Raw genomic sequence first — 26,289 nt, forward strand, 5'->3', positions numbered from 1 at the left:
AAAAGTAAGATCAAAATCTTTCACAGTTTACATTTAGCCAGATAATTTTGGCCTCAGTAAAATTTGAGTGTAGGTTCTCGTCCCTCCTAGATCAGACTGACATCTTTGACAGAAATAATTTATTTAATTACAGAAAGCCAATCAGACCCACATCTATGACAGAAATAATTTATTTAATTACAGAAGGGCAATCAGACTCACATCTATGACAGAAATAATTTATTTAATTACAGAAAGCCAATCAGACCCACATCTATGACAGAAATAATTTATTTAATTACAGAAGGGCAATCAGACTCACATCTATGACAGAAATAATTTATTTAATTACAGAAGGGCAATCAGACCCACATCTATGACAGAAATAATTTATTTAATTACAGAAAGCCAATCAGACGGAGCCAAAGCTGAGAGCTGAGGACATCACTGATGAGGTCATTCTATCAAGGCTTGAGGACAAGAAAATTAATGAGGTAAACTGCAGAGTTGTGGGCCTTTGTGTCTATTGGCACTTTGTGGGCCTTTGTGGCTATTGGTATATAGTGGGTTTTTGTGGCTATTGGCACATTGTGGGTTTTTGTGGCTATTGGCACATTGTGGGTTTTTGTGGCTATTGGCACATTGTGGGTTTTTGTGGCTATTGGCACATTGTGGGTTTTTGTGGCTATTGGCACATTGTGGGTTTTTGGGGCTATTGGCACATTGTGGGTTTTTGTGGCTATTGGCACATTGTGGGTTTTTGTGGCTATTGGCACATTGTGGGTTTTTGTGGCTATTGGCACATTGTGGGTTTTTGTGGCTATTGGCACATTGTGGGTTTTTGTGGCTCTTGGCACATTGTGGGTTTTTGTGGCTATTGGCACATTGTGGGTTTTTGTGGCTATTGGCACATTGTGGGTTTTTGTGGCTATTGGCACATTGTGGGTTTTTGTGGCTATTGGCACATTGTGGGTGTTTGTGGCTATTGGCACATTGTGGGTTTTTGTGGCTATTGGCACATTGTGGGTTTTTGTGGCTATTGGCACATTGTGGGCCTTTGTGGCTATTGGCACATTGTGGGCCTTTGTGGCTATTGGCACATTGTGGGCCTTTGTGGCTATTGGCACATTGTGGGCCTTTGTGGCTATTGGCACATTGTGGGCCTTTGTGGCTATTGGCACATTGTGGGCCTTTGTGGCTATTGGCACATTGTGGGTTTTTGGGGCTATTGGCACGTTGGGAGACTGACAGAGTGGTGGATAACATTACCATCAGTCAACATTCAACATCTAGGAGTGACTTAGACCTCTTGACTGATCACTTGCATGACAACTCCAACAATTTGGTTTTAAAATAAGGTTGTGATTTATTTATTTTTTTCACAGATGTGTCAAGAACCAGAGCTCAAACTGTTGGAATCTGAAATAGATATACTCAAGGTCAAGGTCAAAGAAATACAAAACCGGGTTGAACAGATAGCAGGTAGGTTACTCACCTCTGAAAACTTTCAAACTTCAGGTAATTATAGTTTAGTAGTATAGTCATTTTTGGTGAGTAAATAATTTTTACAAAACGACAATAGTTGTTTTTTATTAACCAAACTAATGGCAGTCCATAGACTGTAATTATTAACCAACTGTTAATTTACTAAGGCTGTTTGTTAGCACCTTGATTGTGTCCTCCCCACCTTGTGTCCTCCCCACCTTGTGTCCTCCCCACCTTGTGTCCTCCCCACCTTGATTGTGTCCTCCCCACCTTGATTGTGTCCTCCCCACCTTGATTGTGTCCTCCCCACCTTGATTGTGTCCTCCCCACCTTGATTGTGTCCTCCCCACCTTGATTGTGTCCTCCCCACCTTGTGTCCTCCCCACCTTGTGTCCTCCCCACCTTGTGTCCTCCCCACCTTGATTGTGTCCTCCCCACCTTGTGTCCTCCCCACCTTGTGTCCTCCCCACCTTGATTGTGTCCTCCCCACCTTGTGTCCTCCCCACCTTGTGTCCTCCCCACCTTGTGTCCTCCCCACCTTGATTGTGTCCTCCCCACCTTGTGTCCTCCCCACCTTGTGTCCTCCCCACCTTGTGTCCTCCCCACCTTGTGTCCTCCCCACCTTGTGTCCTCCCCACCTTGATTGTGTCCTCCCCACCTTGATTGTGTCCTCTCCACCTTGTGTCCTCCCCACCTTGTGTCCTCCCCACCTTGTGTCCTCCCCACCTTGTGTCCTCCCCACCTTGATTGTGTCCTCCCCACCTTGTGTCCTCCCCACCTTGATTGTGTCCTCCCCACCTTGTGTCCTCCCCACCTTGATTGTGTCCTCCCCACCTTGTGTCCTCCCCACCTTGATTGTGTCCTCCCCACCTTGATTGTGTCCTCCCCACCTTGTGTCCTCCCCACCTTGATTGTGTCCTCCCCACCTTGATTGTGTCCTCCCCACCTTGATTGTGTCCTCCCCACCTTGATTGTGTCCTCCCCCACCTTGTGTCCTCCCCACCTTAATTGTGTCCTCCCCACCTTGTGTCCTCCCCACCTTGTGTCCTCCCCACCTTGTGTCCTCCCCACCTTGTGTCCTCCCCACCTTGATTGTGTCCTCCCCACCTTGATTGTGTCCTCCCCACCTTGTGTCCTCCCCACCTTGATTGTGTCCTCCCCCACCTTGATTGTGTCCTCCCCACCTTGATTGTGTCCTCCCCACCTTGATTGTGTCCTCCCCACCTTGATTGTGTCCTCTCCACCTTGATTGTGTCCTCCCCACCTTGTGTCCTCCCCACCTTGATTGTGTCCTCCCCACCTTGTGTCCTCCCCACCTTGTGTCCTCCCCACCTTGATTGTGTCCTCCCCACCTTGATTGTGTCCTCCCCACCTTGATTGTGTCCTCCCCACCTTGATTGTGTCCTCCCCACCTTGATTGTGTCCTCCCCACCTTGATTGTGTCCTCCCCACCTTGATTGTGTCCTCTCCACCTTGTGTCCTCCCCACCTTGATTGTGTCCTCCCCACCTTGATTGTGTCCTCCCCACCTTGATTGTGTCCTCTCCACCTTGATTGTGTCCTCCCCACCTTGATTGTGTCCTCCCCACCTTGATTGTGTCCTCCCCACCTTGTGTCCTCCCCACCTTGATTGTGTCCTCCCCACCTTGATTGTGTCCTCCCCACCTTGATTGTGTCCTCCCCACCTTGATTGTGTCCTCCCCACCTTGTGTCCTCCCCACCTTGATTGTGTCCTCCCCACCTTGATTGTGTCCTCCCCACCTTGTGTCCTCCCCACCTTGATTGTGTCCTCCCCACCTTGATTGTGTCCTCCCCACCTTGATTGTGTCCTCCCCACCTTGATTGTGTCCTCCCCACCCTGATTGTGTCCTCCCCACCTTGTGTCCTCCCCACCTTGTGTCCTCCCCACCTTGATTGTGTCCTCCCCACCTTGATTGTGTCCTCCCCACCTTGATTGTGTCCTCCCCACCTTGATTGTGTCCTCCCCACCTTGATTGTGTCCTCCCCACCTTGATTGTGTCCTCCCCACCTTGTGTCCTCCCCCACCTTGTGTCCTCCCCACCTTGTGTCCTCCCCACCTTGATTGTGTCCTCCCCACCTTGATTGTGTCCTCCCCACCTTGTGTCCTCCCCACCTTGATTGTGTCCTCCCCACCTTGATTGTGTCCTCCCCACCTTGATTGTGTCCTCCCCACCTTGATTGTGTCCTCCCCACCTTGATTGTGTCCTCCCCACCTTGATTGTGTCCTCCCCACCTTGATTGTGTCCTCCCCACCTTGATTGTGTCCTCCCCACCTTGATTGTGTCCTCCCCACCTTGATTGTGTCCTCCCCACCTTGATTGTGTCCTCCCCACCTTGATTGTGTCCTCCCCACCTTGATTGTGTCCTCTCCACCTTGTGTCCTCCCCACCTTGATTGTGTCCTCCCCACCTTGATTGTGTCCTCCCCACCTTGATTGTGTCCTCCCCACCTTGATTGTGTCCTCTCCACCTTGTGTCCTCCCCACCTTGATTGTGTCCTCCCCACCTTGATTGTGTCCTCCCCACCTTGATTGTGTCCTCCCCACCTTGATTGTGTCCTCCCCACCTTGATGTGTCATCTCCACCTTGTGTCCTCCCCACCTTGTGTCCTCCCCACCTTGATTGTGTCCTCCCCACCTTGATTGTGTCCTCCCCACCTTGATTGTGTCCTCCCCACCTTGATTGTGTCCTCCCCACCTTGATTGTGTCCTCCCCACCTTGATTGTGTCCTCCCCACCTTGTGTCCTCCCCACCTTGATTGTGTCCTCCCCACCTTGATTGTGTCCTCCCCACCTTGATTGTGTCCTCCCCACCTTGATTGTGTCCTCCCCACCTTGATTGTGTCCTCCCCACCTTGATTGTGTCCTCCCCACCTTGATTGTGTCCTCCCCACCTTGATTGTGTCCTCCCCACCTTGATTGTGTCCTCCCCACCTTGATTGTGTCCTCCCCACCTTGTGTCCTCCCCACCTTGTGTCCTCCCCACCTTGTGTCCTCCCCACCTTGTGTCCTCCCCACCTTGATTGTGTCCTCCCCACCTTGATTGTGTCCTCCCCACCTTGTGTCCTCCCCACCTTGATTGTGTCCTCCCCACCTTGATTGTGTCCTCCCCACCTTGAGTGTGTCCTCCCCACCTTGATTGTGTCCTCCCCACCTTGATTGTGTCCTCCCCACCTTGATTGTGTCCTCCCCACCTTGATTGTGTCCTCCCCACCTTGATTGTGTCCTCCCCACCTTGATTGTGTCCTCCCCACCTTGATTGTGTCCTCCCCACCTTGATTGTGTCCTCCCCACCTTGTGTCCTCCCCACCTTGATTGTGTCCTCCCCACCTTGTGTCCTCCCCACCTTGTGTCCTCCCCACCTTGTGTCCTCCCCACCTTGTGTCCTCCCCACCATGATTGTGTCCTCCCCACCTTGATTGTGTCCTCCCCACCTTGATTGTGTCCTCCCCACCTTGATTGTGTCCTCCCCACCTTGATTGTGTCCTCCCCACCTTGATTGTGTCCTCCCCACCTTGATTGTGTCCTCCCCACCTTGATTGTGTCCTCCCCACCTTGTGTCCTCCCCACCTTGATTGTGTCCTCCCCACCTTGATTGTGTTCTCCCCACCTTGTGTCCTCCCCACCTTGTGTCCTCCCCACCTTGTGTCCTCCCCACCTTGTGTCCTCCCCACCTTGATAGTGTCCTCCCCACCTTGATTGTGTCCTCCCCACCTTGTGTCCTCCCCACCTTGTGTCCTCCCCACCTTGTGTCCTCCCCACCTTGATTGTGTCCTCCCCACCTTGATTGTGTCCTCCCCACCTTGATTGTGTCCTCCCCACCTTGTGTCCTCCCCACCTTGATTGTGTCCTCCCCACCTTGATTGTGTCCTCCCCACCTTGATTGTGTCCTCCCCACCTTGATTGTGTCCTCCCCACCTTGATTGTGTCCTCCCCACCTTGATTGTGTCCTCCCCACCTTGATTGTGTCCTCCCCACCTTGATTGTGTCCTCCCCACCTTGATTGTGTCCTCCCCACCTTGATTGTGTCCTCCCCACCTTGATTGTGTCCTCCCCACCTTGATTGTGTCCTCTCCACCTTGATTGTGTCCTCCCCACCTTGATTGTGTCGTCCCCACCTTGATTGTGTCGTCCCCACCTTGATTGTGTCCTCCCCACCTTGATTGTGTCCTCCCCACCTTGATTGTGTCCTCCCCACCTTGATTGTGTCCTCCCCACCTTGATTGTGTCCTCCCCACCTTGATTGTGTCCTCCCCACCTTGATTGTGTCCTCCCCACCTTGATTGTGTCCTCCCCACCTTGATTGTGTCCTCCCCACCTTGATTGTGTCCTCCCCATCTTGATTGTGTCCTCCCCACCTTGATTGTGTCCTCCCCACCTTGATTGTGTCCTCCCCACCTTGATTGTGTCCTCCCCACCTTGATTGTGTCCTCCCCACCTTGTGTCCTCCCCACCTTGTGTCCTCCCCACCTTGTGTCCTCCCCACCTTGATTGTGTCCTCCCCACCTTGATTGTGTCCTCCCCACCTTGATTGTGTCCTCCCCACCTTGATTGTGTCCTCCCCACCTTGTGTCCTCCCCACCTTGATTGTGTCCTCCCCACCTTGATTGTGTCCTCTCCACCTTGTGTCCTCCCCACCTTGATTGTGTCCTCCCCACCTTGATTGTGTCCTCCCCACCCTGATTGTGTCCTCCCCACCTTGATTGTGTCCTCCCCACCTTGTGTCCTCCCCACCTTGTGTCCTCCCCACCTTGTGTCCTCCCCACCTTGATTGTGTCCTCCCCACCTTGTGTCCTCCCCACCTTGTGTCCTCCCCACCTTGTGTCCTCCCCACCTTGATTGTGTCCTCCCCACCTTGATTGTGTCCTCCCCACCTTGTGTCCTCCCCACCTTGTGTCCTCCCCACCTTGATTGTGTCCTCCCCACCTTGATTGTGTCCTCCCCACCTTGATTGTGTCCTCCCCACCTTGATTGTGTCCTCCCCACCTTGATTGTGTCCTCCCCCACCTTGATTGTGTCCTCCCCACCTTGATTGTGTCCTCCCCACCTTGATTGTGTCCTCCCCACCTTGATTGTGTCCTCCCCACTTTGATTGTGTCCTCCCCACCTTGTGTCCTCCCCACTTTGATTGTGTCCTCCCCACCTTGTGTCCTCCCCACCTTGATTGTGTCCTCCCCACCTTGTGTCCTCCCCACCTTGTGTCCTCCCCACCTTGTGTCCTCCCCACCTTGATTGTGTCCTCCCCACCTTGATTGTGTCCTCCCCACCTTGATTGTGTCCTCCCCACCTTGATTGTGTCCTCCCCACCTTGATTGTGTCCTCCCCACCTTGATTGTGTCCTCCCCACCTTGATTGTGTCCTCCCCACCTTGATTGTGTCCTCCCCACCTTGATTGTGTCCTCCCCACCTTGATTGTGTCCTCCCCACCTTGATTGTGTCCTCCCCCACCTTGATTGTGTCCTCCCCACCTTGATTGTGTCCTCCCCACCTTGATTGTGTCCTCCCCACCTTGATTGTGTCCTCCCCACCTTGATTGTGTCCTCCCCACCTTGTGTCCTCCCCACCTTGATTGTGTCCTCTCCACCTTGATTGTGTCCTCCCCATCTTGATTGTGTCCTCCCCACCTTGATTGTGTCCTCCCCACCTTGATTGTGTCCTCCCCACCTTGATTGTGTCCTCCCCACCTTGTGTCCTCCCCACCTTGTGTCCTCCCCACCTTGATTGTGTCCTCCCCACCTTGATTGTGTCCTCCCCACCTTGATTGTGTCCTCCCCACCTTGATTGTGTCCTCCCCACCTTGTGTCCTCCCCACCTTGATTGTGTCCTCCCCACCTTGATTGTGTCCTCCCCACCTTGATTGTGTCCTCCCCACCTTGTGTCCTCCCCACCTTGTGTCCTCCCCACCTTGTGTCCTCCCCACCTTGATTGTGTCCTCCCCACCTTGTGTCCTCCCCACCTTGTGTCCTCCCCACCTTGATTGTGTCCTCCCCACCTTGATTGTGTCCTCCCCACCTTGATTGTGTCCTCCCCACCTTGATTGTGTCCTCCCCACCTTGATTGTGTCCTCCCCCACCTTGATTGTGTCCTCCCCACCTTGATTGTGTCCTCCCCACCTTGATTGTGTCCTCCCCACCTTGATTGTGTCCTCCCCACTTTGATTGTGTCCTCCCCACCTTGTGTCCTCCCCACTTTGATTGTGTCCTCCCCACCTTGTGTCCTCCCCACCTTGATTGTGTCCTCCCCACCTTGTGTCCTCCCCACCTTGTGTCCTCCCCACCTTGTGTCCTCCCCACCTTGATTGTGTCCTCCCCACCTTGATTGTGTCCTCCCCACCTTGATTGTGTCCTCCCCACCTTGATTGTGTCCTCCCCACCTTGATTGTGTCCTCCCCACCTTGATTGTGTCCTCCCCACCTTGATTGTGTCCTCCCCACCTTGATTGTGTCCTCCCCACCTTGATTGTGTCCTCCCCACCTTGATTGTGTCCTCCCCACCTTGATTGTGTCCTCCCCCACCTTGATTGTGTCCTCCCCACCTTGATTGTGTCCTCCCCACCTTGATTGTGTCCTCCCCACCTTGATTGTGTCCTCCCCACCTTGATTGTGTCCTCCCCACCTTGTGTCCTCCCCACCTTGATTGTGTCCTCTCCACCTTGATTGTGTCCTCCCCATCTTGATTGTGTCCTCCCCACCTTGATTGTGTCCTCCCCACCTTGATTGTGTCCTCCCCACCTTGTGTCCTCCCCACCTTGTGTCCTCCCCACCTTGTGTCCTCCCCACCTTGATTGTGTCCTCCCCACCTTGATTGTGTCCTCCCCACCTTGATTGTGTCCTCCCCACCTTGTGTCCTCCCCACCTTGATTGTGTCCTCCCCACCTTGATTGTGTCCTCCCCACCTTGATTGTGTCCTCCCCACCTTGTGTCCTCCCCACCTTGTGTCCTCCCCACCTTGTGTCCTCCCCACCTTGATTGTGTCCTCCCCACCTTGATTGTGTCCTCCCCACCTTGATTGTGTCCTCCCCACCTTGATTGTGTCCTCCCCACCCTGATTGTGTCCTCCCCACCTTGATTGTGTCCTCCCCACCTTGTGTCCTCCCCACCTTGATTGTGTCCTCCCCACCTTGATTGTGTCCTCCCCACCTTGATTGTGTCCTCCCCACCTTGATTGTGTCCTCCCTACCTTGTGTCCTCCCCACCTTGATTGTGTCCTCCCCACCTTGATTGTGTCCTCCCCACCTTGATTGTGTCCTCTCCACCTTGATTGTGTCCTCCCCACCTTGATTGTGTCGTCCCCACCTTGATTGTGTCCTCCCCACCTTGTGTCCTCCCCACCTTGATTGTGTCCTCCCCACCTTGATTGTGTCCTCCCCACCTTGATTGTGTCCTCCCCACCTTGATTGTGTCCTCCCCACCTTGATTGTGTCCTCCCCACCTTGATTGTGTCCTCCCCACCTTGATTGTGTCCTCCCCACCTTGATTGTGTCCTCCCCACCTTGTGTCCTCCCCACCTTGTGTCCTCCCCACCTTGTGTCCTCCCCACCTTGTGTCCTCCCCACCTTGTGTCCTCCCCACCTTGATTGTGTCCTCCCCACCTTGTGTCCTCCCCACCTTGATTGTGTCCTCCCCACCTTGATTGTGTCCTCCCCACCTTGATTGTGTCCTCCCCACCTTGATTGTGTCCTCCCCACCTTGATTGTGTCCTCCCCACCTTGATTGTGTCCTCCCCACCTTGATTGTGTCCTCCCCACCTTGATTGTGTCCTCCCCCACCTTGATTGTGTCCTCCCCACCTTGATTGTGTCCTCCCCACCTTGATTGTGTCCTCCCCACCTTGATTGTGTCCTCCCCACCTTGTGTCCTCCCCCACCTTGATTGTGTCCTCCCCACTTTGATTGTGTCCTCCCCACCTTGTGTCCTCCCCACCTTGTGTCCTCCCCACCTTGTGTCCTCCCCACCTTGATTGTGTCCTCCCCACCTTGTGTCCTCCCCACCTTGTGTCCTCCCCACCTTGTGTCCTCCCCACCTTGATTGTGTCCTCCCCACCTTGATTGTGTCCTCCCCACCTTGATTGTGTCCTCCCCACCTTGATTGTGTCCTCCCCACCTTGATTGTGTCCTCCCCACCTTGATTGTGTCCTCCCCACCTTGTGTCCTCCCCACCTTGATTGTGTCCTCCCCACCTTGATTGTGTCCTCCCCACCTTGATTGTGTCCTCCCCACCTTGATTGTGTCCTCCCCACCTTGATTGTGTCCTCCCCACCTTGATTGTGTCCTCCCCACCTTGATTGTGTCCTCCCCACCTTGATTGTGTCCTCCCCACCTTGATTGTGTCCTCCCCACCTTGATTGTGTCCTCCCCACCTTGATTGTGTCCTCCCCACCTTGATTGTGTCCTCCCCACCTTGATTGTGTCCTCCCCACCTTGTGTCCTCCCCACCTTGTGTCCTCCCCACCTTGTGTCCTCCCCACCTTGATTGTGTCCTCCCCACCTTGATTGTGTCCTCCCCACCTTGATTGTGTCCTCCCCACCTTGATTGTGTCCTCCCCACCTTGATTGTGTCCTCCCCACCTTGATTGTGTCCTCCCCACCTTGATTGTGTCCTCCCCACCTTGTGTTCTCTCCACCTTGTGTCCTCCCCACCTTGATTGTGTCCTCCCCACCTTGATTGTGTCCTCCCCACCTTGATTGTGTCCTCCCCACCTTGATTGTGTCCTCCCCACCTTGATTGTGTCCTCCCCACCTTGTGTCCTCCCCACCTTGTGTCCTCCCCACCTTGTGTCCTCCCCACCTTGATTGTGTCCTCCCCACCTTGATTGTGTCCTCCCCACCTTGATTGTGTCCTCCCCACCCTGATTGTGTCCTCCCCACCTTGATTGTGTCCTCCCCACCTTGTGTCCTCCCCACCTTGATTGTGTCCTCCCCACCTTGATTGTGTCCTCCCCACCTTGATTGTGTCCTCCCCACCTTGTGTCCTCCCCACCTTGTGTCCTCCCCACCTTGTGTCCTCCCCACCTTGATTGTGTTCTCCCCACCTTGTGTCCTCCCCACCTTGTGTCCTCCCCACCTTGTGTCCTCCCCACCTTGATTGTGTCCTCCCCACCTTGATTGTGTCCTCCCCACCTTGATTGTGTCCTCCCCACCTTGATTGTGTCCTCCCCACCTTGATTGTGTCCTCCCCACCTTGATTGTGTCCTCCCCACCTTGTGTCCTCCCCACCTTGTGTCCTCCCCACCTTGATTGTGTCCTCCCCACCTTGATTGTGTCCTCCCCACCTTGTGTCCTCCCCACCTTGATTGTGTCCTCCCCACCTTGATTGTGTCCTCCCCACCTTGATTGTGTCCTCCCCACCTTGATTGTGTCCTCCCCACCTTGTGTCCTCCCCACCTTGTGTCCTCCCCACCTTGTGTCCTCCCCACCTTGATTGTGTCCTCCCCACCTTGTGTCCTCCCCACCTTGTGTCCTCCCCACCTTGTGTCCTCCCCACCTTGATTGTGTCCTCCCCACCTTGATTGTGTCCTCCCCACCTTGTGTCCTCCCCACCTTGTGTCCTCCCCACCTTGTGTCCTCCCCACCTTGATTGTGTCCTCCCCACCTTGATTGTGTCCTCCCCACCTTGATTGTGTCCTCCCCACCTTGATTGTGTCCTCCCCACCTTGATTGTGTCCTCCCCACCTTGATTGTGTCCTCCCCACCTTGATTGTGTCCTCCCCACCTTGATTGTGTCCTCCCCACCTTGATTGTGTCCTCCCCACCTTGATTGTGTCCTCCCCACCTTGATTGTGTCCTCCCCACCTTGATTGTGTCCTCCCCACCTTGATTGTGTCCTCCCCACCTTGATTGTGTCCTCCCCACCTTGATTGTGTCCTCCCCACCTTGATTGTGTCCTCCCCACCTTGATTGTGTCCTCCCTACCTTGTGTCCTCCCCACCTTGATTGTGTCCTCCCCACCTTGATTGTGTCCTCCCCACCTTGATTGTGTCCTCTCCACCTTGATTGTGTCCTCCCCACCTTGATTGTGTCGTCCCCACCTTGATTGTGTCCTCCCCACCTTGTGTCCTCCCCACCTTGATTGTGTCCTCCCCACCTTGATTGTGTCCTCCCCACCTTGATTGTGTCCTCCCCACCTTGATTGTGTCCTCCCCACCTTGATTGTGTCCTCCCCACCTTGATTGTGTCCTCCCCACCTTGATTGTGTCCTCCCCACCTTGATTGTGTCCTCCCCACCTTGTGTCCTCCCCACCTTGTGTCCTCCCCACCTTGTGTCCTCCCCACCTTGTGTCCTCCCCACCTTGTGTCCTCCCCACCTTGTGTCCTCCCCACCTTGTGTCCTCCCCACCTTGATTGTGTCCTCCCCACCTTGATTGTGTCCTCCCCACCTTGATTGTGTCCTCCCCACCTTGTGTCCTCCCCACCTTGATTGTGTCCTCCCCACCTTGATTGTGTCCTCCCCACCTTGATTGTGTCCTCCCCACCTTGATTGTGTCCTCCCCACCTTGATTGTGTCCTCCCCACCTTGATTGTGTCCTCCCCACCTTGATTGTGTCCTCCCCACCTTGATTGTGTCCTCCCCACCTTGATTGTGTCCTCCCCCACCTTGATTGTGTCCTCCCCACCTTGATTGTGTCCTCCCCACCTTGATTGTGTCCTCCCCACCTTGATTGTGTCCTCCCCACCTTGTGTCCTCCCCCACCTTGATTGTGTCCTCCCCACTTTGATTGTGTCCTCCCCACCTTGTGTCCTCCCCACCTTGTGTCCTCCCCACCTTGTGTCCTCCCCACCTTGATTGTGTCCTCCCCACCTTGTGTCCTCCCCACCTTGTGTCCTCCCCACCTTGTGTCCTCCCCACCTTGATTGTGTCCTCCCCACCTTGATTGTGTCCTCCCCACCTTGATTGTGTCCTCCCCACCTTGATTGTGTCCTCCCCACCTTGATTGTGTCCTCCCCACCTTGTGTCCTCCCCACCTTGATTGTGTCCTCCCCACCTTGATTGTGTCCTCCCCACCTTGATTGTGTCCTCCCCACCTTGATTGTGTCCTCCCCACCTTGATTGTGTCCTCCCCACCTTGATTGTGTCCTCCCCACCTTGATTGTGTCCTCCCCACCTTGATTGTGTCCTCCCCACCTTGATTGTGTCCTCCCCACCTTGATTGTGTCCTCCCCACATTGATTGTGTCCTCCCCACCTTGATTGTGTCCTCCCCACCTTGTGTCCTCCCCACCTTGTGTCCTCCCCACCTTGTGTCCTCCCCACCTTGATTGTGTCCTCCCCACCTTGATTGTGTCCTCCCCACCTTGATTGTGTCCTCCCCACCTTGATTGTATCCTCCCCACCTTGATTGTGTCCTCCCCACCTTGATTGTGTCCTCCCCACCTTGATTGTGTCCTCCCCACCTTGTGTTCTCCCCACCTTGTGTCCTCCCCACCTTGATTGTGTCCTCCCCACCTTGATTGTGTCCTCCCCACCTTGATTGTGTCCTCCCCACCTTGATTGTGTCCTCCCCACCTTGATTGTGTCCTCCCCACCTTGTGTCCTCCCCACCTTGTGTCCTCCCCACCTTGTGTCCTCCCCACCTTGATTGTGTCCTCCCCACCTTGATTGTGTCCTCCCCACCTTGATTGTGTCCTCCCCACCCTGATTGTGTCCTCCCCACCTTGATTGTGTCCTCCCCACCTTGTGTCCTCCCCACCTTGATTGTGTCCTCCCCACCTTGATTGTGTCCTCCCCACCTTGTGTCCTCCCCACCTTGTGTCCTCCCCACCTTGTGTCCTCCCCACCTTGATTGTGTTCTCCCCACCTTGTGTCCTCCCCACCTTGTGTCCTCCCCACCTTGTGTCCTCCCCACCTTGATTGTGTCCTCCCCACCTTGATTGTGTCCTCCCCACCTTGATTGTGTCCTCCCCACCTTGATTGTGTCCTCCCCACCTTGATTGTGTCCTCCCCACCTTGATTGTGTCCTCCCCACCTTGTGTCCTCCCCACCTTGTGTCCTCCCCACCTTGATTGTGTCCTCCCCACCTTGATTGTGTCCTCCCCACCTTGTGTCCTCCCCACCTTGATTGTGTCCTCCCCACCTTGATTGTGTCCTCCCCACCTTGATTGTGTCCTCCCCACCTTGTGTCCTCCCCACCTTGTGTCCTCCCCACCTTGTGTCCTCCCCACCTTGATTGTGTCCTCCCCACCTTGTGTCCTCCCCACCTTGTGTCCTCCCCACCTTGTGTCCTCCCCACCTTGATTGTGTCCTCCCCACCTTGATTGTGTCCTCCCCACCTTGTGTCCTCCCCACCTTGTGTCCTCCCCACCTTGTGTCCTCCCCACCTTGATTGTGTCCTCCCCACCTTGATTGTGTCCTCCCCACCTTGATTGTGTCCTCCCCACCTTGATTGTGTCCTCCCCACCTTGATTGTGTCCTCCCCACCTTGATTGTGTCCTCCCCACCTTGATTGTGTCCTCCCCACCTTGATTGTGTCCTCCCCACCTTGATTGTGTCCTCCCCACCTTGATTGTGTCCTCCCCACCTTGATTGTGTCCTCCCCACCTTGATTGTGTCCTCCCCACCTTGATTGTGTCCTCCCCACCTTGATTGTGTCCTCCCCACCTTGATTGTGTCCTCCCCACCTTGTGTCCTCCCCACCTTGTGTCCTCCCCACCTTGTGTCCTCCCCACCTTGATTGTGTCCTCCCCACCTTGATTGTGTCCTCCCCACCTTGATTGTGTCCTCCCCACCTTGATTGTGTCCTCCCCACCTTGATTGTGTCCTCCCCACCTTGTGTTCTCCCCACCTTGTGTCCTCCCCACCTTGATTGTGTCCTCCCCACCTTGATTGTGTCCTCCCCACCTTGATTGTGTCCTCCCCACCTTGATTGTGTCCTCCCCACCTTGATTGTGTCCTCCCCACCTTGTGTCCTCCCCACCTTGATTGTGTCCTCCCCACCTTGTGTCCTCCCCACCTTGTGTTCTCCCCACCTTGTGTCCTCCCCACCTTGATTGTGTCCTCCCCACCTTGATTGTGTCCTCCCCACCTTGATTGTGTCCTCCCCACCTTGATTGTGTCCTCCCCACCTTGATTGTGTCCTCCCCACCTTGATTGTGTCCTCCCCACCTTGATTGTGTCCTCCCCACTTTGATTGTGTCCTCCCCACCTTGTGTCCTCCCCACTTTGATTGTGTCCTCCCCACCTTGTGTCCTCCCCACCTTGATTGTGTCCTCCCCACCTTGTGTCCTCCCCACCTTGTGTCCTCCCCACCTTGTGTCCTCCCCACCTTGATTGTGTCCTCCCCACCTTGATTGTGTCCTCCCCACCTTGATTGTGTCCTCCCCACCTTGATTGTGTCCTCCCCACCTTGATTGTGTCCTCCCCACCTTGATTGTGTCCTCCCCACCTTGATTGTGTCCTCCCCACCTTGATTGTGTCCTCCCCACCTTGATTGTGTCCTCCCCACCTTGATTGTGTCCTCCCCACCTTGATTGTGTCCTCCCCCACCTTGATTGTGTCCTCCCCACCTTGATTGTGTCCTCCCCACCTTGATTGTGTCCTCCCCACCTTGATTGTGTCCTCCCCACCTTGATTGTGTCCTCCCCACCTTGTGTCCTCCCCACCTTGATTGTGTCCTCTCCACCTTGATTGTGTCCTCCCCATCTTGATTGTGTCCTCCCCACCTTGATTGTGTCCTCCCCACCTTGATTGTGTCCTCCCCACCTTGATTGTGTCCTCCCCACCTTGTGTCCTCCCCACCTTGTGTCCTCCCCACCTTGATTGTGTCCTCCCCACCTTGATTGTGTCCTCCCCACCTTGATTGTGTCCTCCCCACCTTGATTGTGTCCTCCCCACCTTGTGTCCTCCCCACCTTGATTGTGTCCTCCCCACCTTGATTGTGTCCTCCCCACCTTGATTGTGTCCTCCCCACCTTGTGTCCTCCCCACCTTGTGTCCTCCCCACCTTGTGTCCTCCCCACCTTGATTGTGTCCTCCCCACCTTGTGTCCTCCCCACCTTGTGTCCTCCCCACCTTGATTGTGTCCTCCCCACCTTGATTGTGTCCTCCCCACCTTGATTGTGTCCTCCCCACCTTGATTGTGTCCTCCCCACCTTGATTGTGTCCTCCCCCACCTTGATTGTGTCCTCCCCACCTTGATTGTGTCCTCCCCACCTTGATTGTGTCCTCCCCACCTTGATTGTGTCCTCCCCACTTTGATTGTGTCCTCCCCACCTTGTGTCCTCCCCACTTTGATTGTGTCCTCCCCACCTTGTGTCCTCCCCACCTTGATTGTGTCCTCCCCACCTTGTGTCCTCCCCACCTTGTGTCCTCCCCACCTTGTGTCCTCCCCACCTTGATTGTGTCCTCCCCACCTTGATTGTGTCCTCCCCACCTTGATTGTGTCCTCCCCACCTTGATTGTGTCCTCCCCACCTTGATTGTGTCCTCCCCACCTTGATTGTGTCCTCCCCACCTTGATTGTGTCCTCCCCACCTTGATTGTGTCCTCCCCACCTTGATTGTGTCCTCCCCACCTTGATTGTGTCCTCCCCACCTTGATTGTGTCCTCCCCCACCTTGATTGTGTCCTCCCCACCTTGATTGTGTCCTCCCCACCTTGATTGTGTCCTCCCCACCTTGATTGTGTCCTCCCCACCTTGATTGTGTCCTCCCCACCTTGTGTCCTCCCCACCTTGATTGTGTCCTCTCCACCTTGATTGTGTCCTCCCCATCTTGATTGTGTCCTCCCCACCTTGATTGTGTCCTCCCCACCTTGATTGTGTCCTCCCCACCTTGTGTCCTCCCCACCTTGTGTCCTCCCCACCTTGTGTCCTCCCCACCTTGATTGTGTCCTCCCCACCTTGATTGTGTCCTCCCCACCTTGATTGTGTCCTCCCCACCTTGTGTCCTCCCCACCTTGATTGTGTCCTCCCCACCTTGATTGTGTCCTCCCCACCTTGATTGTGTCCTCCCCACCTTGTGTCCTCCCCACCTTGTGTCCTCCCCACCTTGTGTCCTCCCCACCTTGATTGTGTCCTCCCCACCTTGATTGTGTCCTCCCCACCTTGATTGTGTCCTCCCCACCTTGATTGTGTCCTCCCCACCCTGATTGTGTCCTCCCCACCTTGATTGTGTCCTCCCCACCTTGTGTCCTCCCCACCTTGATTGTGTCCTCCCCACCTTGATTGTGTCCTCCCCACCTTGATTGTGTCCTCCCCACCTTGATTGTGTCCTCCCTACCTTGTGTCCTCCCCACCTTGATTGTGTCCTCCCCACCTTGATTGTGTCCTCCCCACCTTGATTGTGTCCTCTCCACCTTGATTGTGTCCTCCCCACCTTGATTGTGTCGTCCCCACCTTGATTGTGTCCTCCCCACCTTGTGTCCTCCCCACCTTGATTGTGTCCTCCCCACCTTGATTGTGTCCTCCCCACCTTGATTGTGTCCTCCCCACCTTGATTGTGTCCTCCCCACCTTGATTGTGTCCTCCCCACCTTGATTGTGTCCTCCCCACCTTGATTGTGTCCTCCCCACCTTGATTGTGTCCTCCCCACCTTGTGTCCTCCCCACCTTGTGTCCTCCCCACCTTGTGTCCTCCCCACCTTGTGTCCTCCCCACCTTGTGTCCTCCCCACCTTGTGTCCTCCCCACCTTGTGTCCTCCCCACCTTGATTGTGTCCTCCCCACCTTGATTGTGTCCTCCCCACCTTGATTGTGTCCTCCCCACCTTGTGTCCTCCCCACCTTGATTGTGTCCTCCCCACCTTGATTGTGTCCTCCCCACCTTGATTGTGTCCTCCCCACCTTGATTGTGTCCTCCCCACCTTGATTGTGTCCTCCCCACCTTGATTGTGTCCTCCCCACCTTGATTGTGTCCTCCCCACCTTGATTGTGTCCTCCCCCACCTTGATTGTGTCCTCCCCACCTTGATTGTGTCCTCCCCACCTTGATTGTGTCCTCCCCACCTTGTGTCCTCCCCCACCTTGATTGTGTCCTCCCCACTTTGATTGTGTCCTCCCCACCTTGTGTCCTCCCCACCTTGTGTCCTCCCCACCTTGTGTCCTCCCCACCTTGATTGTGTCCTCCCCACCTTGTGTCCTCCCCACCTTGTGTCCTCCCCACCTTGTGTCCTCCCCACCTTGTGTCCTCCCCACCTTGATTGTGTCCTCCCCACCTTGATTGTGTCCTCCCCACCTTGATTGTGTCCTCCCCACCTTGATTGTGTCCTCCCCACCTTGTGTCCTCCCCACCTTGATTGTGTCCTCCCCACCTTGTGTCCTCCCCACCTTGATTGTGTCCTCCCCACCTTGATTGTGTCCTCCCCACCTTGATTGTGTCCTCCCCACCTTGATTGTGTCCTCCCCACCTTGATTGTGTCCTCCCCACCTTGATTGTGTCCTCCCCACCTTGATTGTGTCCTCCCCACCTTGATTGTGTCCTCCCCACCTTGATTGTGTCCTCCCCACCTTGATTGTGTCCTCCCCACCTTGATTGTGTCCTCCCCACCTTGATTGTGTCCTCCCCACCTTGTGTCCTCCCCACCTTGTGTCCTCCCCACCTTGTGTCCTCCCCACCTTGTGTCCTCCCCACCTTGATTGTGTCCTCCCCACCTTGATTGTGTCCTCCCCACCTTGATTGTGTCCTCCCCACCTTGATTGTGTCCTCCCCACCTTGATTGTGTCCTCCCCACCTTGATTGTGTCCTCCCCACCTTGATTGTGTCCTCCCCACCTTGTGTTCTCTCCACCTTGTGTCCTCCCCACCTTGATTGTGTCCTCCCCACCTTGATTGTGTCCTCCCCACCTTGATTGTGTCCTCCCCACCTTGATTGTGTCCTCCCCACCTTGATTGTGTCCTCCCCACCTTGTGTCCTCCCCACCTTGTGTCCTCCCCACCTTGTGTCCTCCCCACCTTGATTGTGTCCTCCCCACCTTGATTGTGTCCTCCCCACCTTGATTGTGTCCTCCCCACCCTGATTGTGTCCTCCCCACCTTGATTGTGTCCTCCCCACCTTGTGTCCTCCCCACCTTGATTGTGTCCTCCCCACCTTGATTGTGTCCTCCCCACCTTGATTGTGTCCTCCCCACCTTGTGTCCTCCCCACCTTGTGTCCTCCCCACCTTGTGTCCTCCCCACCTTGATTGTGTTCTCCCCACCTTGTGTCCTCCCCACCTTGTGTCCTCCCCACCTTGTGTCCTCCCCACCTTGATTGTGTCCTCCCCACCTTGATTGTGTCCTCCCCACCTTGATTGTGTCCTCCCCACCTTGATTGTGTCCTCCCCACCTTGATTGTGTCCTCCCCACCTTGATTGTGTCCTCCCCACCTTGTGTCCTCCCCACCTTGTGTCCTCCCCACCTTGATTGTGTCCTCCCCACCTTGATTGTGTCCTCCCCACCTTGTGTCCTCCCCACCTTGATTGTGTCCTCCCCACCTTGATTGTGTCCTCCCCACCTTGATTGTGTCCTCCCCACCTTGATTGTGTCCTCCCCACCTTGTGTCCTCCCCACCTTGTGTCCTCCCCACCTTGTGTCCTCCCCACCTTGATTGTGTCCTCCCCACCTTGTGTCCTCCCCACCTTGTGTCCTCCCCACCTTGTGTCCTCCCCACCTTGATTGTGTCCTCCCCACCTTGATTGTGTCCTCCCCACCTTGTGTCCTCCCCACCTTGTGTCCTCCCCACCTTGTGTCCTCCCCACCTTGATTGTGTCCTCCCCACCTTGATTGTGTCCTCCCCACCTTGATTGTGTCCTCCCCACCTTGATTGTGTCCTCCCCACCTTGATTGTGTCCTCCCCACCTTGATTGTGTCCTCCCCACCTTGATTGTGTCCTCCCCACCTTGATTGTGTCCTCCCCACCTTGATTGTGTCCTCCCCACCTTGATTGTGTCCTCCCCACCTTGATTGTGTCCTCCCCACCTTGATTGTGTCCTCCCCACCTTGATTGTGTCCTCCCCACCTTGATTGTGTCCTCCCCACCTTGATTGTGTCCTCCCCACCTTGATTGTGTCCTCCCCACCTTGATTGTGTCCTCCCTACCTTGTGTCCTCCCCACCTTGATTGTGTCCTCCCCACCTTGATTGTGTCCTCCCCACCTTGATTGTGTCCTCTCCACCTTGATTGTGTCCTCCCCACCTTGATTGTGTCGTCCCCACCTTGATTGTGTCCTCCCCACCTTGTGTCCTCCCCACCTTGATTGTGTCCTCCCCACCTTGATTGTGTCCTCCCCACCTTGATTGTGTCCTCCCCACCTTGATTGTGTCCTCCCCACCTTGATTGTGTCCTCCCCACCTTGATTGTGTCCTCCCCACCTTGATTGTGTCCTCCCCACCTTGATTGTGTCCTCCCCACCTTGTGTCCTCCCCACCTTGTGTCCTCCCCACCTTGTGTCCTCCCCACCTTGTGTCCTCCCCACCTTGTGTCCTCCCCACCTTGTGTCCTCCCCACCTTGTGTCCTCCCCACCTTGATTGTGTCCTCCCCACCTTGATTGTGTCCTCCCCACCTTGATTGTGTCCTCCCCACCTTGTGTCCTCCCCACCTTGATTGTGTCCTCCCCACCTTGATTGTGTCCTCCCCACCTTGATTGTGTCCTCCCCACCTTGATTGTGTCCTCCCCACCTTGATTGTGTCCTCCCCACCTTGATTGTGTCCTCCCCACCTTGATTGTGTCCTCCCCACCTTGATTGTGTCCTCCCCACCTTGATTGTGTCCTCCCCCACCTTGATTGTGTCCTCCCCACCTTGATTGTGTCCTCCCCACCTTGATTGTGTCCTCCCCACCTTGATTGTGTCCTCCCCACCTTGTGTCCTCCCCCACCTTGATTGTGTCCTCCCCACTTTGATTGTGTCCTCCCCACCTTGTGTCCTCCCCACCTTGTGTCCTCCCCACCTTGTGTCCTCCCCACCTTGATTGTGTCCTCCCCACCTTGTGTCCTCCCCACCTTGTGTCCTCCCCACCTTGTGTCCTCCCCACCTTGATTGTGTCCTCCCCACCTTGATTGTGTCCTCCCCACCTTGATTGTGTCCTCCCCACCTTGATTGTGTCCTCCCCACCTTGATTGTGTCCTCCCCACCTTGTGTCCTCCCCACCTTGATTGTGTCCTCCCCACCTTGATTGTGTCCTCCCCACCTTGATTGTGTCCTCCCCACCTTGATTGTGTCCTCCCCACCTTGATTGTGTCCTCCCCACCTTGATTGTGTCCTCCCCACCTTGATTGTGTCCTCCCCACCTTGATTGTGTCCTCCCCACCTTGATTGTGTCCTCCCCACCTTGATTGTGTCCTCCCCACCTTGATTGTGTCCTCCCCACCTTGATTGTGTCCTCCCCACCTTGTGTCCTCCCCACCTTGTGTCCTCCCCACCTTGTGTCCTCCCCACCTTGATTGTGTCCTCCCCACCTTGATTGTGTCCTCCCCACCTTGATTGTGTCCTCCCCACCTTGATTGTATCCTCCCCACCTTGATTGTGTCCTCCCCACCTTGATTGTGTCCTCCCCACCTTGATTGTGTCCTCCCCACCTTGTGTTCTCCCCACCTTGTGTCCTCCCCACCTTGATTGTGTCCTCCCCACCTTGATTGTGTCCTCCCCACCTTGATTGTGTCCTCCCCACCTTGATTGTGTCCTCCCCACCTTGATTGTGTCCTCCCCACCTTGTGTCCTCCCCACCTTGTGTCCTCCCCACCTTGTGTCCTCCCCACCTTGATTGTGTCCTCCCCACCTTGATTGTGTCCTCCCCACCTTGATTGTGTCCTCCCCACCCTGATTGTGTCCTCCCCACCTTGATTGTGTCCTCCCCACCTTGTGTCCTCCCCACCTTGATTGTGTCCTCCCCACCTTGATTGTGTCCTCCCCACCTTGTGTCCTCCCCACCTTGTGTCCTCCCCACCTTGTGTCCTCCCCACCTTGATTGTGTTCTCCCCACCTTGTGTCCTCCCCACCTTGTGTCCTCCCCACCTTGTGTCCTCCCCACCTTGATTGTGTCCTCCCCACCTTGATTGTGTCCTCCCCACCTTGATTGTGTCCTCCCCACCTTGATTGTGTCCTCCCCACCTTGATTGTGTCCTCCCCACCTTGATTGTGTCCTCCCCACCTTGTGTCCTCCCCACCTTGTGTCCTCCCCACCTTGATTGTGTCCTCCCCACCTTGATTGTGTCCTCCCCACCTTGTGTCCTCCCCACCTTGATTGTGTCCTCCCCACCTTGATTGTGTCCTCCCCACCTTGATTGTGTCCTCCCCACCTTGTGTCCTCCCCACCTTGTGTCCTCCCCACCTTGTGTCCTCCCCACCTTGATTGTGTCCTCCCCACCTTGTGTCCTCCCCACCTTGTGTCCTCCCCACCTTGTGTCCTCCCCACCTTGATTGTGTCCTCCCCACCTTGATTGTGTCCTCCCCACCTTGTGTCCTCCCCACCTTGTGTCCTCCCCACCTTGTGTCCTCCCCACCTTGATTGTGTCCTCCCCACCTTGATTGTGTCCTCCCCACCTTGATTGTGTCCTCCCCACCTTGATTGTGTCCTCCCCACCTTGATTGTGTCCTCCCCACCTTGATTGTGTCCTCCCCACCTTGATTGTGTCCTCCCCACCTTGATTGTGTCCTCCCCACCTTGATTGTGTCCTCCCCACCTTGATTGTGTCCTCCCCACCTTGATTGTGTCCTCCCCACCTTGATTGTGTCCTCCCCACCTTGATTGTGTCCTCCCCACCTTGATTGTGTCCTCCCCACCTTGATTGTGTCCTCCCCACCTTGTGTCCTCCCCACCTTGTGTCCTCCCCACCTTGTGTCCTCCCCACCTTGATTGTGTCCTCCCCACCTTGATTGTGTCCTCCCCACCTTGATTGTGTCCTCCCCACCTTGATTGTGTCCTCCCCACCTTGATTGTGTCCTCCCCACCTTGTGTTCTCCCCACCTTGTGTCCTCCCCACCTTGATTGTGTCCTCCCCACCTTGATTGTGTCCTCCCCACCTTGATTGTGTCCTCCCCACCTTGATTGTGTCCTCCCCACCTTGATTGTGTCCTCCCCACCTTGTGTCCTCCCCACCTTGATTGTGTCCTCCCCACCTTGTGTCCTCCCCACCTTGATTGTGTCCTCCCCACCTTGATTGTGTCCTCCCCACCTTGATTGTGTCCTCCCCACCCTGATTGTGTCCTCCCCACCTTGATTGTGTCCTCCCCACCTTGTGTCCTCCCCACCTTGATTGTGTCCTCCCCACCTTGATTGTGTCCTCCCCACCTTGATTGTGTCCTCCCCACCTTGTGTCTTCCCCACCTTGTGTCCTCCCCACCTTGTGTCCTCCCCACCTTGATTGTGTTCTCCCCACCTTGTGTCCTCCCCACCTTGTGTCCTCCCCACCTTGTGTCCTCCCCACCTTGATTGTGTCCTCCCCACCTTGATTGTGTCCTCCCCACCTTGATTGTGTCCTCCCCACCTTGATTGTGTCCTCCCCACCTTGATTGTGTCCTCCCCACCTTGATTGTGTCCTCCCCACCTTGTGTCCTCCCCACCTTGTGTCCTCCCCACCTTGATTGTGTCCTCCCCACCTTGATTGTGTCCTCCCCACCTTGATTGTGTCCTCCCCACCTTGATTGTGTCCTCCCCACCTTGTGTCCTCCCCACCTTGATTGTGTCCTCCCCACCTTGATTGTGTCCTCCCCACCTTGTGTCCTCCCCACCTTGATTGTGTCCTCCCCACCTTGATTGTGTCCTCCCCACCTTGATTGTGTCCTCCCCACCTTGATTGTGTCCTCCCCACCTTGATTGTGTCCTCCCCACCTTGATTGTGTCCTCCCCACCTTGTGTCCTCCCCACCTTGTGTCCTCCCCACCTTGTGTCCTCCCCACCTTGATTGTGTCCTCCCCACCTTGATTGTGTCCTCCCCACCTTGTGTCCTCCCCACCTTGTGTCCTCCCCACCTTGATTGTGTCCTCCCCACCTTGATTGTGTCCTCCCCACCTTGATTGTGTCCTCCCCACCTTGTGTCCTCCCCATCTTGTGTCCTCCCCACCTTGTGTCCTCCCCACCTTGATTGTGTCCTCCCCACCTTGTGTCCTCCCCACCTTGTGTCCTCCCCACCTTGATTGTGTCCTCCCCACCTTGATTGTGTCCTCCCCACCTTGATTGTGTCCTCCCCACCTTGATTGTGTCCTCCCCACCTTGATTGTGTCCTCCCCACCTTGATTGTGTCCTCCCCACCTTGTGTCCTCCCCACCTTGTGTCCTCCCCACCTTGATTGTGTCCTCCCCACCTTGATTGTGTCCTCCCCACCTTGTGTCCTCCCCACCTTGTGTCCTCCCCACCTTGTGTCCTCCCCACCTTGATTGTGTCCTCCCCACCTTGTGTCCTCCCCACCTTGTGTCCTCCCCACCTTGATTGTGTCCTCCCCACCTTGTGTCCTCCCCACCTTGTGTCCTCCCCACCTTGTGTCCTCCCCACCTTGATTGTGTCCTCCCCACCTTGTGTCCTCCCCACCTTGTGTCCTCCCCACCTTGATTGTGTCCTCCCCACCTTGTGTCCTCCCCACCTTGTGTCCTCCCCACCTTGATTGTGTCCTCCCCACCTTGATTGTGTCCTCCCCACCTTGATTGTGTCCTCCCCACCTTGATTGTGTCCTCCCCACCTTGATTGTGTCCTCCCCACCTTGATTGTGTCCTCCCCACCTTGTGTCCTCCCCACCTTGTGTCCTCCCCACCTTGTGTCCTCCCCACCTTGTGTCCTCCCCACCTTGTGTCCTCCCCACCTTGATTGTGTCCTCCCCACCTTGATTGTGTCCTCCCCACCTTGTGTCCTCCCCACCTTGATTGTGTCCTCCCCACCTTGATTGTGTCCTCCCCACCTTGTGTCCTCCCCACCTTGATTGTGTCCTCCCCACCTTGATTGTGTCCTCCCCACCTTGATTGTGTCCTCCCCACCTTGTGTCCTCCCCACCTTGATTGTGTCCTCCCCACCTTGTGTCCTCCCCACCTTGTGTCCTCCCCACCTTGATTGTGTCCTCCCCACCTTGTGTCCTCCCCACCTTGATTGTGTCCTCCCCACCTTGATTGTGTCCTCCCCACCTTGTGTCCTCCCCACCTTGTGTCCTCCCCACCTTGTGTCCTCCCCACCTTGTGTCCTCCCCACCTTGATTGTGTCCTCCCCACCCCCTCAGGTGAGAAGCTGCTGGCAGACGCCTTCTGTATGAACCATTTCTTCATGAGGCAGGGCGTGGCCAACAAACAGCCAGAAGACTACAGGCGACAGCAGAGTGAGCTGTACAACAGGCTGCGGCCCAACCCTGTAAGTTGATGGCCTTTATCTGCTGATGGCCTTTATCTGCTGATGGCGTTTATCTGCTGATGGCCTTTATCTGCTGATGGCAAATTTTAAATTGTCTCTTTATTTTTAAATATTAATTAGATGAGCCTCATTAGGAACTTGGCCGTACCAATTTTAATTAACGTTGATTACCCTGCAGGATTTTGAGATGAATCTTGAAGAAGTTGAGGAAGCTTTGCAACAAATAAACAACCATCTCCTGACAGATAAAGAATTTTTCTTCCTCTACAACGTTAGTATAAGAAATTTTTTATATCAGTATTAGATATTTTTTATGTTAGTATTAGAAATTTTTAATGTTAGTGTAAGAAATTTTTAGTGTTAGTGTAAGAGTTTTTGTATTTAGGAAAAGTTTTAATTGACCAAAATATTTTTTTTTATTAATTCTGAATCTTTAAAACATTTTTTATCTATTCAGGTTTTGAACTTACCAGGAAGGGAGAGAATCAACTTTAGATTGTTTACAATTATAGCAGCTCTGTCAGAGAAGGTCACACAACTTGAGTAAGTTTTGTTGGTAGTACTCACATTAGCTGTATCCATAGGATGCTGACATTAGATGTTGAACCATATATTCTTACAGTACTAGTATTAACAAACCATATATCTTACAGTACAAGTAGTATTAACAATAACATTACTTGCCCCCCCAACCCCCAGACATGGCCCTAAAGAGTCTGCCAGTTGCTTCTGTGTAGAATTAAAAGTCTAAAACAAATAAAATCTAAGATTCAAATGGTTTATCAGATTACCTGAATTAATATCCTGTTCAAATAAAAACCAATCAAATCACCTGAATTCTTGTTTAATCCTACAGCCCTGTCATAAGGAAACTCATCAACAATTTCAACTACAACGCTTTGGACATCAAAATGGAAAAGTGCAAGGTTTGTTTTAACTTTCCCTAAACATAACATAAGACTTTCTTTAATTTTTTCTTAGACTTTAATTTTTTCTTCTGTCATGTCTGCCAAGAAAATATAATTTAATAGTTTAGCTGAATGATTTCCCCTTAACGTCTGCTGTAGGAACTGTTTGAACTGCTAGAGACGGAGCACATGCCTAAAGGGGCAGCACAAGCAGCTAGTCTGGCAGTGGAGCTGACTGCGGGCGGTCTAAAACCAGAACATACCAGATATGTCAGTGATATTTGGTTTTCCTCTTTATTGTTTTTACTTTTTATTTATAGTAAAAAGAATATTTTTAAAGCAAATTTTTTTTTAAAATCAGTCTTCAAGATACTGAAGAAATTTTTAAAAATAATTTTCTAAGAGAAACGGACAAACAATGTCTTTTACTAGAAAAGGACCTCAGTATTAAAATTTCTATTTCAGGTTCTCAACAAATTTAACAGAGAAAACAAAGGATTGATTGATTTCTTGGACTTTGTGACTTACGTCCCCTTGTTTGTGGAGATCCATAAAAGAATAATCAATGACCCGTTGAGTAAAGAATTTGATTTATAAAAACATGGATTGTATTTCATGGCTTGTTTTAAAATTGTTTCATTAATAGGGTGCAATAATTTAAACCTGTTAAATTG

General features: G+C 54.2%; 1 protein-coding gene across 1 annotated transcript; it reads left to right on the plus strand.

Moving 5' to 3' along the window:
• The first annotated feature begins 1,364 nt into the window (after positions 1 to 1,364).
• Positions 1,365 to 26,226, plus strand: LOC131942400 (uncharacterized). The gene is made up of 6 exons (XM_059302248.1): positions 1,365 to 1,461; positions 24,886 to 24,978; positions 25,165 to 25,250; positions 25,564 to 25,633; positions 25,775 to 25,885; positions 26,081 to 26,226. The coding sequence occupies exons 2-6, from the start codon at positions 24,895 to 24,897 to the stop codon at positions 26,210 to 26,212; spliced, it is 483 nt and encodes a 160-aa protein (XP_059158231.1). The 5' UTR covers positions 1,365 to 1,461; positions 24,886 to 24,894; the 3' UTR covers positions 26,213 to 26,226.
• Positions 26,227 to 26,289: the final 63 nt, after the last annotated feature.

This window comes from Physella acuta, unplaced genomic scaffold (genome assembly GCF_028476545.2).
Source record: "Physella acuta isolate Inbredline_101_S28 unplaced genomic scaffold, ASM2847654v3 ptg000405l, whole genome shotgun sequence".
Lineage (NCBI taxonomy): Eukaryota > Metazoa > Mollusca > Gastropoda > Physidae > Physella > Physella acuta.

What these genes read in the sequence shown, in the direction of transcription:
- LOC131942400 (XM_059302248.1), top strand. Translation starts at nt 24,895, where the DNA reads ATGAATCTTGAAGAAGTTGAGGAAGCTTTGCAACAAATAAACAACCAT. An exon ending in AATTTTTCTTCCTCTACAAC is followed by an intron (nt 24,979 to 25,164) that starts GTTAGTATAAGA and finishes TTATCTATTCAG; the next exon opens with GTTTTGAACTTACCAGGAAG. An exon ending in AACCAGAACATACCAGATAT is followed by an intron (nt 25,886 to 26,080) that starts GTCAGTGATATT and finishes TTTCTATTTCAG; the next exon opens with GTTCTCAACAAATTTAACAG.